The 16,037-nt window shown below is 35.3% G+C and overlaps 1 protein-coding gene across 8 annotated transcripts in view; it reads right to left on the reverse strand.

The window, feature by feature from the left end:
• Positions 1–16,037, reverse strand: part of CCDC91 (coiled-coil domain containing 91) — a 164,785-nt gene that overhangs the window by 50,199 nt on the left and 98,549 nt on the right. For all 8 annotated transcript variants that reach the window (XM_032198555.1, XM_032198531.1, XM_032198562.1 and 5 more), the window contains one exon: positions 14,978–15,085. In XM_032198555.1, the coding sequence (XP_032054446.1) occupies positions 14,978–15,085 (108 nt within the window). The remainder of the gene's footprint in view (positions 1–14,977; positions 15,086–16,037) is intronic.

Raw genomic sequence — 16,037 nt, forward strand, 5'->3', positions numbered from 1 at the left:
GAGAAGTGGGCCCACATGAACTGAATGAGATTCAACAAGTCCAAGTACAAGGTGCTGCACCTGGTATGGGGCAATCCCAGGTATGAGTACAGACTGGGAGAAGAACCTACTGACAGCAGCCCTGCAGAGAGGGATTTGGAGGTTCTGGTAGATGAGAAGCTCGACAAGAGCCAGCAGTGTGCACTTGTAGCCCAGAAGGCCAACTGTGTTCTGGACTGCATCAACAGAGGGGTGGCCAGCAGGTCAAGGGAGGTGATTATTCCCCTCTACTCTGCCCTTGAGAGGCCCCACTTGGAGAACTGCATCTAGCTCTGGGGCCCCCAGTACAAGAAAGAAGTGGACCTGTTAGAGCAAGTCCAGAGAAGGGATACAAAGATGATCATAGGACTGGAGCATCTCTCCTATGAAGGGAGGCTGTAAGAGCTGAGGATATTCAGCCTGGAGAAGAGACAGCTCTGGGGAGGCCTCATTGCAGCCTTTCAATACTTAAAGGGTTCTTATAAAAAGAATGGAGAGGGACTCTTTACTTGTGTAGATAATGATAGGGGGGATGGTTTTAAACTGAAAAAGAGAAGATTTAGATTGGATATTAGGAAGAAGCTCTTTACTCAGAGGGTGGTGAGACACAGGAACAGGGTGCCCAGAGAAGTTGTGGATGGCCCATCCCTGGAGGTGTTCAAGGCCAGGCTGAATGAGGCCCTGAGCTACCTGATCTAGTGGGTGGCATCCCTCCCTATGGCAGTGGGGTTGAAACTGGATGGTCTTTGAGGTCTCTTCCAACCCAAGCCATTCTATGATTCTATGATTGAAACAGTTCATTTAAACAGCTGCAAAATTTAAATTATGTTTGTCCTACACCTCTCATATATACATACAGCAGAAAGCAAATGTATTTTTTTTTTAGCCATTCATGATACCATGCACTTTGAAAGCCAGGGGATGACAGCATATGTGAATGCTGCTTCTAGTTTTCTTGTAATCTGAAACAGGTTTCAGGGAGAGAATGAATACTGAAATAAAGTGGTTCAGTAGTCTATATGTAGCTGTATAGTCTGTCACTGTTTCTAAACACAATCCGTTTATCTGCTTTTCAATAAACCAAGTAAAGCAACTGAAATACGTGCATTTTGTCTATAAGAACTGAGCTGTTTTCCAGAGTTAAAAAGAATTACTGGAAATTACTGATGCTGTGTATTTCTCAAAAGATAATTAATAGCAAATCAGTGTATTTTATTACATGTCATTTAAGAGATGATTATAACCTTAAAATGAAAGTATAGTATCAATACAACACAATATTTTACAAAATCACAAACAATAAAGTGTAACATTTATTTATATGAATAAAAATGTATGCATAGAACATAACACTTCTACACAAACGCTTATGAAGGCAAACACCCCTTTCACCAGCATTACCAAAAACCTGCAATTTCAGTTTCATTAATTTTATTCCTTTCTAATTTTAAGTGTCTCCAAGGGCACTTAGAAATATATTACTGAACTGCAATAATATGTTCTGGAAAATATTTTTACATTTGAAGAATAGAATAGAAAACTTTTGGACTGTTTTATAAAATAAAACACCTATCTGCCTTTCCAGGATAAACATGTAAAGAGGTATTTCCTTATGAATTTACTTAAAATTGTTCTGAATAGAGGAGACGCATTCTAATGGAAAACACCTGTCGAAGAAGCAGTGAAATTCACATCATGGTTATACTAAATAATGTGTAACTAACTTTTCTTGTAGATTTATCTTCAGATATTATATTTAATTATCAGGGCACATACACGAACTTTTTTTCCAGTAACTCAAAGGTGAAAAAAATAAATGATTAATTTTGTTAGCTAGATAATCTCTGTTGTTCTTCACTTGACTGCGCAGATGACAAATCTGTTACTTCACATTTATTTAAAAGAATGACACAACAGAAGACAAACACATGCAAATATTGAATCAGATACTTACCACAAATCAAAGTTCACTGGTGTTAATTAAAAGAGTTAAATTTTACTGGTTTCAGTTAAGAATCATAGAGAGATTCTCTAAGGAGTACTTGTTAGAGAAAATCACCTCTATTTTTAAAATGCCTAAAAGAGAACAGCAGTCAACGCTTTCAGCAAGATTAGAATTACTAATGTAACACATGCTAGTGTTTAATTTCAACTTAATTGACCATCAGAGCTTGAGGTTACATATGATGACTGTGTATTTCAATTTGCCATAATGGACCAGCTTCCTTATGTATTTTACAGCGTTCTCCATGGGATCACAATTTTCAGCCTTTAAACCAGTGCAATTTTAGAAATTTTATTTACATATGTATAAGAAAACATACAAGCCTATCCTGGAAGTTCTGAGACACTGCAGAGATTTGCACTGATACTATATACAACATTTTAGGTTGGATATTAGGAAGAAGTTCTTTACTGAAAGGGTTGTTAGGCATTGGAATAGGCTGTCCAGGGATGTGGTTGAGTCACCATCCCTGCAGTCTTTAAAAGAAGTTTAGATGTAGAGCTTAGTGATATGGTTTAGTGGAGGACTGGTTAGTGTTAGGTCAGAGGTCGGACTAGGTGATCTTGGAGGTCTCTTCCAACCTAGACAATTCTGTGATTCTCTGATGTCTACACTGACAGTGGAGTCAACTAATGTCTATTCTCCCTGCAGATGGAGTAGAGACCTTCACTATTACAGTCTTCTGTGTGACTCTAACCTAACTACACATAAGTTTACTTTTCATAACCCTACGGTAGGCCACAATCCTAAATACAGATGTATAGGCCACAAACCTAAATACAGATGTATATTTGGATATACAACTATATCCAAAGATTATCTGTACAAAACATCAAATTGTTACACCAGGCAGCTGCTATAGCAAGGAGGAGTTGAACAACACATGGATGCATCCGTCAAATTCAATCAGTTCTATGGAGAGACAGTGTATCAAGCAAAAGGAGAGGTAGACAGCAGTATAATATAAATAATTATGCTTCTTTTGGAAGTAGAAAGGGAAATACAATATACCACTTTTCCTCACCAACATCTACAAAAAAAAAAGGTTGCCTAATGAGTAAGGATAAAATAAATAGCAAAGCTGCTGTAACTGCCATTTACAGTATAATCACTTTTAGTTTAGATTTCCTATTTCCTTAGTAGATTAGAAAATCTACATGCATTGCATTTTTAGTTTTATGGAATTCACAGAAGTTTTTTAAGAATGGTAATTGCATATAAAAACAGACGTGTTTTTTCACAGAATCATAGAATCATTAATGTTGGAAAAGACCTCCACAATCATCTGGTCCAACCATCCCCCTGAAAGAAATGTCTTCTAAATTCCAACCTAAAACTCCCCTAGTGCAACTTGAGGTCATTCCCTCTTGTCCTGTTGCTAATTATCTGTGAGAAGAGGCTGACACCCAGCTCCCCACACCTTCCTTTGAGGTACCCATAGAGAGCAATGAGGACTCCCCTGAGCCTCCTCTTCTCCAGACTAAACAATCCCAGTTCTTCACAGGACTTGTGTTCCAGGCCCTTCACCAGCTTCGTAGCCCTTCTCTGGACATATTCCATGGCTTCGATGTCCTTCTTGTAGTGAGGGGCCCAAAACTGAACACAGTACTCGAGGTGTGGCCTCACCAGAGCTGAGTACAGGAGGACGATCACCTCCCTGATCCTGCTGGTTACACTATTCCACATACAAGCCAGGATGCTGTTGGCCTTCTTGGCTGCCTGGGTACACTGCTGGCTCAGATTGCTGACTCGTTCATGTTTCAAGATGTTACAGGTAAGTATTACAAATACATTTATAATGCTATAAGATAATGACTTCTGGAATATTTCAGTGCAACTTCCTTTACATTACTTAGCTTCCTCAAATATCATGGAAATATAGATTACAATTTGATCAGGATTGCAAGCCTGTTGTGACTAGCTTGGCATGTCCTTTCCTATTATAAGGTAAATGTTTATTCATTTGGAATAATCCCTCCATAAATGGTTACCTTCATATCTTAACTTCCAGAAGTTCATGTATCATTATGAATGTTGCAACAGCTGTCCATACAACCCAGTAAAGCAAATTCTGTTGTACTAGAGCTGAAGAAATCTCTTGAAGAACCGGTTACTTGGCCTCAAAATTTGTATTGAGGCCTACCAGTTTTATTTTTCAGAGAGAAACATACTTTCAGCTATTACATTACATAAATTATATGAAAAGAATTAGGTACCTGGAAATAGACAATGTAGAATAAAATAGTTTGAACCTCTTTTCCCTGAAACAGGACTTGAATCCAGAAAATCTGTATAGCATAGTTAGCATAGGCACAACAAAATGAAAGTTGCCATTTTGCATTTACTAACTGATTTAATTACTTATCAAGAACTTTTTTCCAATGCTGTGCCCCACGGTAGTATTAACCCTTACACAGAGCCATGGAATCTCCTTGAAAGCTGTGCCTATTAAAATGAGGTAAAGTGACCTCAGTGATATTATTAACCCATTATATATAAAAGACTGCACCACCCTAAAATCCTTTTTACTGAAGCACACTTGGGTACGTAGGTATTTTTTCAATAATCTAAACAATTCCTTATATTGTGCATAACCCTCATGCAGAAAGTGTGTGAAGTTATAGTTAAAAAATGTTTCTATGCATTCCTTTTTCTGACAGTGATCAAGGAAATTTTAATTATCTCTATATCACGACACTACTTTTTCAGACTTTGAAAAAAGCACTAATACAAGGCAAATGATTAATGCATGTATGAATAGAATTCCAAGCTGGAATTTTAAATATGTCTGAGCTATGAAAAAGCTACTGTAAGTAACTCTCTAGAACTTGTCACTAAATTTGGACAACTAGCTTCCTACCTAAGATTTTAAAATAATCCATATATTTTCCAAGCAGAAGTTATTATATAGAAGCATTAATTACATTAATTTTCTAGATATGTTCAGAATGACTTTGGACTCTGGTAGTAAAAGGCCATACTGAGCATTTTATACAGTCAATGCTTCCTAACTCAATCTTCTTTCAAATGAAATTATTAAAGGGAGTTGAAGGTAAAAAAAACACAAACTGTGAGTTTCATTTCAGCACATACACAGTTGAGAACTTGTACACACACTTGTATTTTTAGCTAACAGGAAATAACAATGAATAGAAATAGAAATTGAAGAAAAGTAATGGCTACATATTATATAGAGAAGAAAGGAAGGAAGAAGAAGGATGTGTGTGTGTCCTGAACTCAGAGTATAGTGGATGAATTACTGAGGCCAAAAGAAATCTCAATGAAAACTCCCCTTTAATGGAATACAAAAGTTTTCAGACTGTTAAATTTGCTAGGTTGCATGTTCACATGGTGCATGTAAGCTATACAGTACATTATGCAGAGACACTGAGCCAGCTCTAAAAACCTTTAGCCTAGGTACCTCATATAGTGTAGCTGATCAATGCACCACTTTACCTGAAAAGCCCAGTCACCTTATCTAGTTCCCTTTCTGACAAAGCTATCATTTGCATGCTTTTATTCCTTAGCTGGGAGCTACAGGGTGTGGAGTGCAAAATTCTGACAAGCAAAAATTCTTAAGACTAGAATTTTAGTGGGATGTCATGGCCCAACATATAATAGTGTTTTCCAATAAAAGAAAAAAATCTTTTTAGAAAAGTGATATTCCAAAGTGGAGAGAAATACTACCATTTCTACCCTACTCTCTAGAAAGTAGGGAGAGGTCAGGAAAAGTCTTTGAAAATCAACTTAAGACAAAAAGCATTCAAAAATAGTTTTTTCCTCCCTGAAATAAGTTCTCTGGGCAATACTTCCAAATGAAAACTGTTTGATGTAGATTCAAATATACAGAGATCCTGTGGTTTTTCTTGATTCCTGTAAAAAAGAAATCAATTTATTTATTTATTTATTTTTTTCCTGGAATGTGAGTCACAGTGGACGTTGTAAACAGATTTAATCACAACAGCAAGTAGTCAGGGTTTTTTGTTATTTTTATATACTAAATTTATTTCTCAGGAATCATGGAGTTCTCCTTTCAGGTACACATCTAATGAAGGTATGTGATATGGTATATAATATATACATAGTAAATATTATGATAAATATGTGGAATGAGTGAAATAATGAAGGATTTTAGTTGTTTTACACTTAAAATTCTGCATTAATGCTATTAATAAATAATTCTACTTTGGTACAGTTATAATTCTTGCATAGTCCCATTAAACCTAAACTGCAACATTATAGAAAAAGCAGAAAATAGGGTGCCTTGTAATAACTGAAATGCTTTCTAAAAATATGGATAGTTACTTTCTGGGTTCTGTACACTTTCATCGAAGAGGAAATAAGCACAGGAATTCATCCAATGAGGATACAATTCTTTAACTAGTAGGCATCCAATTTATGTTCCTGCAGATTGATTATTCAACTGACTACTTTTACATAAACTATGAATAGCGGCTAACAAATTGAATTTATCCATACTGAACTTGGTGATCTGTGTACAATGACTTTCCCAGTTCTGGAAAGGAACCATTCAAAAACAAAACTGCAAACAAATCATTGAACAACCTAATCACAGAATCACAGAATTTCTAGGTTGGAAGAGACCTCAAGATCATCGAGTCCAACCTCTGACCTAACACTAACAGTCCCCACTAAACCATATCCCTAAGCTCTACATCTAAGCGTCTTTTGAAGACTTCCAGGGATGGTGACTCCACCACCTCCCTGGGCAGCCTGTTCCAATGCCTAACAACCCTTTCGGTAAAGAAGTTCTTCCTAACATCTAACCTAAAACTCCCCTGGTGCAACTTAAGCCCATTCCCCCTCATCCTGTCACCAGGCACATGGGAGAACAGACCAATCCCCACCTCACTACAGCCTCCTTTAAGGTATCTGTAGAGAGCAATAAGGTCGCCCCTGAGCCTCCTTTTCTCCAGGCTGAACAAGCCCAGCTCCCTCAGCCGCTCCTCGTAGGACTTGTTCTCCAGGCCCCTCACCAGCTTCGTCGCCCTTCTCTGCACCCGCTCAAGCACCTCGATGTCCTTCTTGTAGCGAGGGGCCCAAAACTGGACACAGTACTCGAGGTGCGGCCTCACCAGAGCCGAGTACAGGGGGACGATCACTTCCCTAGCCCTGCTGGTCACACTGTTTCTGATACAAGCCAGGATGCTGTTGGCCTTCTTGGCCACCTGAGCACACTGCTGGCTCATATTCAGCCGACTATCAACCAATACACCCAGGTCCTTCTCTGCCTGGCAGCTCTCCAACCACTCATCTCCCAGCCTGTAGTTCTGCATGGGGTTATTACACCCCAGGTGCAGGACCCAGCACTTGGCCTTGTTGAACTTCATGCAGTTGACCTCAGCCCATCGGTGCAGCCTATCCAGATCCTCCTGCAGAGCTTTCCTACCCTCGAGCAGATTGACACACGCACCTAGCTTGGTGTCATCTGCAAACTTACTGAGGGTGCACTCAATGCCCTCGTCCAGATCATCGATGAAGATATTAAAGAGGACCTAAGTTCAATATTAAAGATATTAAAGATATTAAAGATATTAATATTAAAGATATTAAAGAGGCCCATAGTTTATACCTAGGTATGAACCTAAGTTCATGTGAATACTCAAATGCTAAATAGAATTATAAGAGAATAAAAAGAGAATAAATAAATTTATGTTGTTTGCAGTATCACTGAAGAAAACAATATTTTATACCTTCTATGATTCACAAATCTTTGATCTGATGAAAAAAATCACATAGTAATGATATGACACTTGGAATGTTCCTGTAATAACACCGCTTTGAAAAACAGTATATTAAGATATTAAATTACGTATTACTAATTCACACTACAGTGAATGACTGATTTTTCTTCTTAAAAAAAAAAAAAAATCTACCAAAAATTTTAATCTAATGAAACTGCATTCTAGTCAGTAGTTAAACAGGGAAAAAAAAAAAAAAAAAGTATATTAAGACTTAATCTCTTTCTCCAATACAGTTATTATTTTTTTCTACCTTCATTACATATGGACATAAAACAATTCCTGTTCCTCAAAATCTGGGAAAAATCTACGGAAACAGCAAACATTCTGATACTTTATTCATCCTTGGGAATAATAAACCACTGGACTGGGCTTTTTAAGAATTCAGCAATTTAAATTTGTTAATCCATTTTAACAAGAAACCATCATAACCCACAAAATTATTTCAGTGTCATGGAGGAATCTAACAGTAGGAAAAAAATAACACAGGTTGTAGGAAAATGCCTTTATCTCTACTTGAGGGAGATGACATAAAAATACAGAGCTGTAGCATCATGATTTTATAATGTTATCAAAATTATATTTTTGCTACCCTCATTGCTTCCCCCTATTCAAAATACTATCCTGAAGAAAAAGGCAACCATATCAAAACAGGAATAATAGCTTTCTGTTCTTTTAGAATGAGTAGCCATGTTTACCAGCATATTCTTTTATATTGTACCTTTTCTTCACTGCTGCTAAGCTTAACCCAAATCAAATGACAAGATCTGGTAATCATAACTGGTTTCTTACACTGTCCTCACTATCTGTGGCATCTAAGTGTTTGGCAGCACAAGGTGGAAAGTCTGTTTGAAAAATTCCAACATCTGTTACTTATTTCCACTTCCTCAAATTATAACTTATTACAGGATGGTTGAACTGTATCTTTTTGCCAGTTTGAGGTCCAACTGGCTAACAAAGCAGCAAAACTTTTCTAAGAGGAAGCTCAGGAACCAGCAAAACATTACTAAAAGTTAAAACTGACATTATAAAGAAAAATTATAACAGTGGTAATAAAATAACCAAGCTTAATATTCCTACTTAGGGTTCCATTAAGATTTTTCTGCACATTGCTGAATAACAACACGTCAGAGGCTGAAATTACTGCAAGACAACACTGTCAAGGTCAAAACCTTTTGCAGCATCTCTGTTTTACTGTTTATAAATAAAGAAGCCATCCAGACTCATCTAATACTGAAAATACTTTTCTCAAAAAGCATGCACAGTAATAGACTATTTAGCCCCGAAACCTTGGAGTCCTAGAAATACAAAAATAAGAGACTTCTGTAAAAATATGAAAGATAAGTGTTTACTAGCCCTTCTGGTTTTGTGATCCAATTCATTTCACAGCCTGTACACGTTATTGCAGAATTGCTTCATCTACCAGGAAAAAAAAAGGAGGACATGGACTCCTAAAATACAAACACTATAAATAGCAAAATGTTCAGTAATGGAAGACAGCAAGGGAGGGAAAAAAATTAAAGTACAGCTGACTGAGGAGAAAAATCATGCTATAATACCTATTTTTTTAGTATTGACAAAAGTAGATGATAAATTCATTAAAAGCAGAGGAGATTTTAAGGAAAATTGTCATATAAGCACACGGCAGACAGTAAAAATCACCCTAAAAAGCTGCTTTCAACTGAAATTTGATGAATCCAAGGAAGCTTTGAAAACTTGGATTAGTGAATATAATATCCATATAAGATTTTTGGATGAGACTAACAGTATCTTGGATGAATTAACAGTACAAAGGGACTGAAAAATCATCTTTTAACTAACTTGTGACAGTGGGTAGATTCAAAGCAAGTTAGTTTAGAACTAGTAAAGATTTTAATTTTTGAAAAAAAGTAAATATACCTTTTTGCATCTTAGCAATAATTTTTCCTTGCAGAGGTAGACACTAAGCAATAGCCTTACAAAAATAAAGTATAGAAAGAGGATAAAGTAGACTTTTTCAGAAATTAAAAAAAATAATTCTTCCCATCATGGTGAATAGCAGATTACTAATCTTTTCAACTAATTCTCTCTACATAAGCACAAAAATAGTAAATTCTTGACTTCTTGATCTTTTCACTCTTGCCACTTTTTTTTTTTTTTTTTAATATAAGCATAAACCATGAAGGTATTATAATACTCCAGGAGGATTAAATACCTCAAGTTGACAATAGGATTCTAACAAGTATATCTTGTTGTTTACATAGTCAAGAATTACCAGCAAACAAAGTTGTGAGAAAGTCTAAATTCCCTCTTGGTGAGGGGAAAACAGACCTAAAAAGATACACCTAGATGATCTGTGTTTAAGGATGAGACGTTACAAGTAAAGTGAATTAGATGAAAACATAATGGAAATGACTGATTGGATGACTGAATGGAAATGACTTTGCCAGATTGTTCCAACACTAGCAAATCATAAACTTTCTGAGAACTGTAAGAAACGATCCCCAGTGATGGGGATGTGAAAAACACACTCAAGAATTTCTAAACCTATCATAATTGGAATTTATGAACCAGTTAGATGTTGCCTACTACACACTTAATTTTTTTCAGTCTGCATGTTTTCTGCATTAGTACCTACTGTTCTCACTGCAAAAAATGACTGCTGGCCCCTTTAAAATTAAAACATTCAAAATTCTCTGAATACCAATTTGCATATATGCCTTTCAAAATCAGGTGTGAAGTAAATTTGAAAATTACTGCCTTATTGTACTGCTCTGTCTCAGTAATTACACTAGTAGTTCCTTTGGCTAGTATGGAAAAAAAAAAAATCAGCTTTATATACTCTACATAAAGGAAAACTGCAGGATCTTTAACAGTGTAGGAGAAAAGTTGCCCCGTACAGAAAAGGAATATACATGTAACTGAGGTACAAAATTAAAGCCTTACATTCCTTGTATTTCTTCTTCTTCTACATGAATCAAAATGGAAAATATCCCAATTAACATAATTAAGGACCACAGTAAAATATATCCACTTTAACAATATCCAAACATGAAAGCACTTCATAATCCAGTTGTATATCTAATTTATACTGCTTCCTCAGGAAGATATAGAGAAAAAGAGGAATATCGTTAAATCATAACTTAGAAATAGGAATGAGTGAGACTTTATGAGATCATATTACTGTTCTACCCTATGTGGCATCTCTATTCTAGTGCTGACCTATACTGAACCACTTTTATTAACTTACTTTTATAGAAATCTTATTTTTTTCTGATTACTGAAAATTCTATTTGAAAGGTTTTGCTGTTGTTTTGGTTTGGTTTTATTTCATTTTTTTCAAAGTGAGATCAAAATAATTATCTTAATCAGTTATTTTTCTGAGATATCAACAGTGAACTCGGAATCCAGTGAAATCAGAACCAATGAAACTCTCCATTCCCCACACAGAACTTTTTGGATGATTCTGTTGTCAGTGACTTCTGCTGTTTGTCCAAAAGCAGCCTATTTTGTTTACAAAGTTTTACAGGAACAAGTTTTTCAGTACGTATCTTCATATAACACATGACTTCAAACACAACATCAAAGTTGGTGTTCATTTTCAGGATGCATTTTTCATTTTCAAATTCATTTGCATTTTCATTTTCAAATGTGTGCATCAGAAAAAGGTAAAGATAAAATTTATAATCTCCCCCACTTATGAAAAACTGACTTGTTTGCCAGTGTCATTTCCTCTGTTATCCTCAAATGGTAGACATGTACAACTGACGTGCATTGCTTTCCTAAATACTATCTAACCCAACTGCATCTTGGAATAAAGAAGTAAAGAAGTTCTTATTTTCCTATTCACTGACAAAGGACATCACAAACCTGGTGCCCCTGAATATGCCACAAGAATGCCTGGTTTGCTTTTTGAAATGTAGATCTGAGAAAATATTCCATTGAAAAAACAAAGAAACAAATGAACAAAAAATCACCAGCAACACTAGCCTGTTCCCCAGGAAGCATCCATTACAGTGGTCATCAATGAGTTTGAGGGAGCTGGTTCTTTCAACACATTTCAGAATAGCACTTAAAAGGGGACCCATAACCTCTATACCTAGGGAACGTGTGAGATTGTCCATTAATATCAGTCACTTGTCTTTAATATTCTAAGAAAAGGGTAGATGTAGAATTACCCAGCATCTGTGGACAATAACTGGATAGTAACTGATATCACCAGTTCATAACTCAAGTAGTTGTCTCAAAGGCAATAGATAGTCACAACAATCAATACAGAGGAATGCTTCACTGAGAGGCAGTTCAGTATTCAGAGGACATTCATCAAAACAACGCCAGCAGATCTTTTAACAGTGCAAAATAATCCCAGGTTTTGAAAGCCTTAAAATTCTGAAGCTTCTTCCACTTAACAGAAGAAAAAGTATTATATAATGCACATGCAGGAACTTCAAGCAAACAGACCAGAACTTTCTGACTTTAGGTTCTGTGGGAAAGGTACCTATCAGAAGGGCCACAATAGAAAATGGCTAACTATTTTACTTTTTTTTTGCAATTGCAAAGTTTTTGCAATTTTAAAATGAAGACCTCTAGAAACAGAACTAGGAGAAAAGTGCAGTCTGACAGACCTGAAACAAGATACAGAATCAAGGACAATTTGTGCTGATGGTTCCTTTTCTGGATAATGTGATGATGATGCTACATATAGCTAGCCAGTATGCTGCAAAACGTTGCATGTCATTATCAAAGACAAATTACAGAAATTTGTCTAGCAGGAAACTAAGATAGAACTAGGCCTTTCACACCTTCCCTAGCCTTAAAGATACAACTTTTCACATGGACTGTATTAGCAGTATGGTACCTCTCCGGACAGATTTTTAACATGCATCTCCATCACAGGCACATCACACTGATAATAGACAGCTTCAAAATCTGCAACTACAATAAATTCTTATCTCAAGTTAAAGTCAAGCAGAGAAAAACAGCCTTTTTTTCTTCTCAAAGGGATATTTTTGGGAGGGAAGAGTAGGAGAGTTAAGGGGGTGAATACAATTAGGAGAAAGCATAAGGAAGGAGTCAATAAGTTACCTTTATTTTGTGGAACTGGAAATAAAAAAGCAGAAAATTTGGAGGAAATGAGGACAAAAATTGAGTGCATTGACAAAGTTCTAAGTGGGGTGAAAATTTGAAAACAAAAAACTACTTGTAAAACAAGAATTTTAGAAGGAAAACAGAAACCGAAGCTATGTGTGTGTATAGAACATACTTGCACTATATGTTTACTACCATGAAAAAAAAAATAATTCTTTCAAGTAATAGATACTCATAACTCTACTTGTAAAGGTGACTATACATGCACAATGCCATAACACATCATTTTAATCAACTTATAATTTCAGCAATGTTGTTAGCACAGAACAAAATAAATTGAACAAAACCAAATATTGAAACAAACACAGAAGCATATATTTAGGAACAGATATATAAAAAAATAAAAGTATGGTACACATTTCTCAGACGTCTTCCAACAGATTTATGAGTGAACAAAGCTTGCAAGAATAAATTCTATTTTATTAAACCTGGTAGTTCTACCACACAGAACTCACAACCTTTGCCTGTTTGACTAGTCTTCAAAATTTCAGTCTTATATCTAAAGATGGCAAATTTTCCGGGATCCAAAAGTGGTTTTAAGTTGCATTAAATGGAGGGATGATTTGAAATGGGCACTGTGTTATGTAACTCTATGATCCTTATGTTGTCAGGTTCTACTTAAGAAAACAAACAAAAGCACCACCAACAAAAAGCTATCTTACATAGATCTCCAGATAAATTTGAACTTCTTGAACATGTTTTCAAATTTCTGTCCCCACCATTTGGCTTGATATGCAAATGTAACATATCATGGGAGCAATACTGCTGCTCAATCTGTAAGTACACCCCCCAATAATCTTCATATAATTCTTCCAGATTTCATGAGATACACTCCTTTTTAACATTCAGAAAATTATACTAAGTCATGCAAGATATTTTCAATTCAGAAAAGACAAAGCATTTTATTAGAATTCATTTTTACTTCTTTTACTATACAGAATTATATGGCAAGCATATGATAAGTAACTGTAGTTCTGTACAATATACACCTTAGTCAAGATGGAATCAATTTCTCCACTGTTATGTCTCTTTCCTTTACCCTGTTTATACAGATGCTTACACATTTAATATATGTTTGCAGTAAGCGTTAATTGATATAGTCAGAACATATAAATTGCCATAAAATAATGTTGAAAATGGTGGAATACTTCAAATGGCCTTTTGATGAATTTAGGTCTACTTTACCCCAAGAAGTTTATATTAATAAACCATTATGGTTTGTATTTTTGATAGAATTGTTGCTAACTACTTAAAAAGTTAACTGTTAATTGTAATGTAAACAATATAGGATGGTATTAGCAAAATAGTTTTTTTTGTTTGTTTGTTTGTTTGTTTTTAATATAGACTAATGTTTGTTATTGTTTGGATTCAAGGGGACAAGCCATAACATTTTCAATAACAAGCCAGATTTACGATGTTCAGAAGCTCATCAGTAATTGATGTGATTCTGCACATTAAAGACACACTTGCTATGCAGTGTACCTTTAATCAAGTCATGTTACATTTACATATAGATATTTATATATTTAAGTAAGTCTTTATATATTTATGATTATGTAATTCCTCATATTTAATTTTTAATGTTTATGTAAGATTTCTATGAAATAAAGAGAGGTTTGGACAACAGATATTTGTGCTTACTGTAACGGCAGGAAAAAAAAAAAAAAAAAAACAAACCTACAAATATTTGTGAAAATACCATGCAATCAAATCCTGTATTTAACTATGTGAATTAAAAGTAGTTGTATGCTTGTCTCCAAGACTACAGAAAATGACTGTTCTTAAAGGATTAAATACTAAGTTGCACTGAGACTACTTCTCAGTGCTATACTCTTGAATTTGTTCTAAGTGGATTTAAATGCCATGAGATACTTTTGATACCGACAGATGGAGAGTCATTATTTACTTTGCATTTTTAAGTAACTCTGTTTACTGTTACGCTGAGGACACAAAATGAAAGAGTGATTATTTTCACTGATGATATCCAAAAAACATATTTTTTCAAACAGAGAAGAGCTGAAGCTAAAAGATAATCATGAAGGCTTCTGCATGCCCACACCCATACCTGAGCATTAAGAAGTTCTTCACATTTGTGGGACTGTTTTTCGATTGCCAGTATATACTGCTTTTCAATAGCTGCTTCTTGCTGTTGAACTGTAGACTGTAGCAGTGCCTGGGAAGAAAAAAAAAAAAAAAAAAGCAGCAGAGAATATTCAACAAAGGTATAACAGGGATATTTATTGGTAACTGCAAATCAACTAATACTTTTGTATAACAAGAACACAGAATGCTGTTATAAATTTTGGAATGTGCAACTACTAAAGTACTTTTATGTAACACTACCTTCTTTTTAGTCAAGACTAAAATTTTTTGGATCTCAGGTTTCTTATACACAGGCTGCTTAAAAGAGAGCAGCACAGAGAAGATAGAGTATTTCTGTTAAATATAGTCGGTACAGTGGGACCACACATGAAGAGAAGCATATGAAAGCTGCTGAAAAAAAAAAAAAAAAAAGGAAAAAAAAGCCAGACATATTTCACTGGCTGACAAAACTCCACATCCTCTCGGCACAGTGTAAGATCCCATGGGCCAAGCATGATCTTCACAACCACAAGTCAAGTAAAAGCAGATGGAAATTCTGAGTAATTTAAAACATAAAAGAACGCCCCCCCAGGAAGTTCACACTCAAATGTGAAGCAGTGGAAGTCGAAGTGTAGAAAGCCGAAGTACGAAGACAATAACAAAAAGATAATAAAATTAGGAACTCTGCATGCATGCACACATGTATGCACATGCACTTGACTGAACTCTGCAGAATTTCCAGCAACTGAATGCAGAAAGAAAAAGAAAAAAAAAAATCAGATATATGAAAAAGTGAATTTTGAAGGAATTATGCTCCAACTTCCTTAAACAAGGCTAGTATTTTTACTCAGGATTTACTTAATTCGTGTGCTATGCAAGTTTTTTTTCCCTAATATTATATTTATGTCACTTTCCAAATATTCATTGGACTATTTATGCACATTAGATGAAGCTATTTTTAACTAGTAATCAATATAGCAAACTAGTTGAAATTACTGTGTAAGTTAAAACAGATGTAAGTTCTATAGAAAACAGACATTTGG

The sequence above is a fragment of the Aythya fuligula genome, chromosome 1 (assembly GCF_009819795.1).
Source record: "Aythya fuligula isolate bAytFul2 chromosome 1, bAytFul2.pri, whole genome shotgun sequence".
Taxonomy (NCBI): domain Eukaryota; kingdom Metazoa; phylum Chordata; class Aves; order Anseriformes; family Anatidae; genus Aythya; species Aythya fuligula.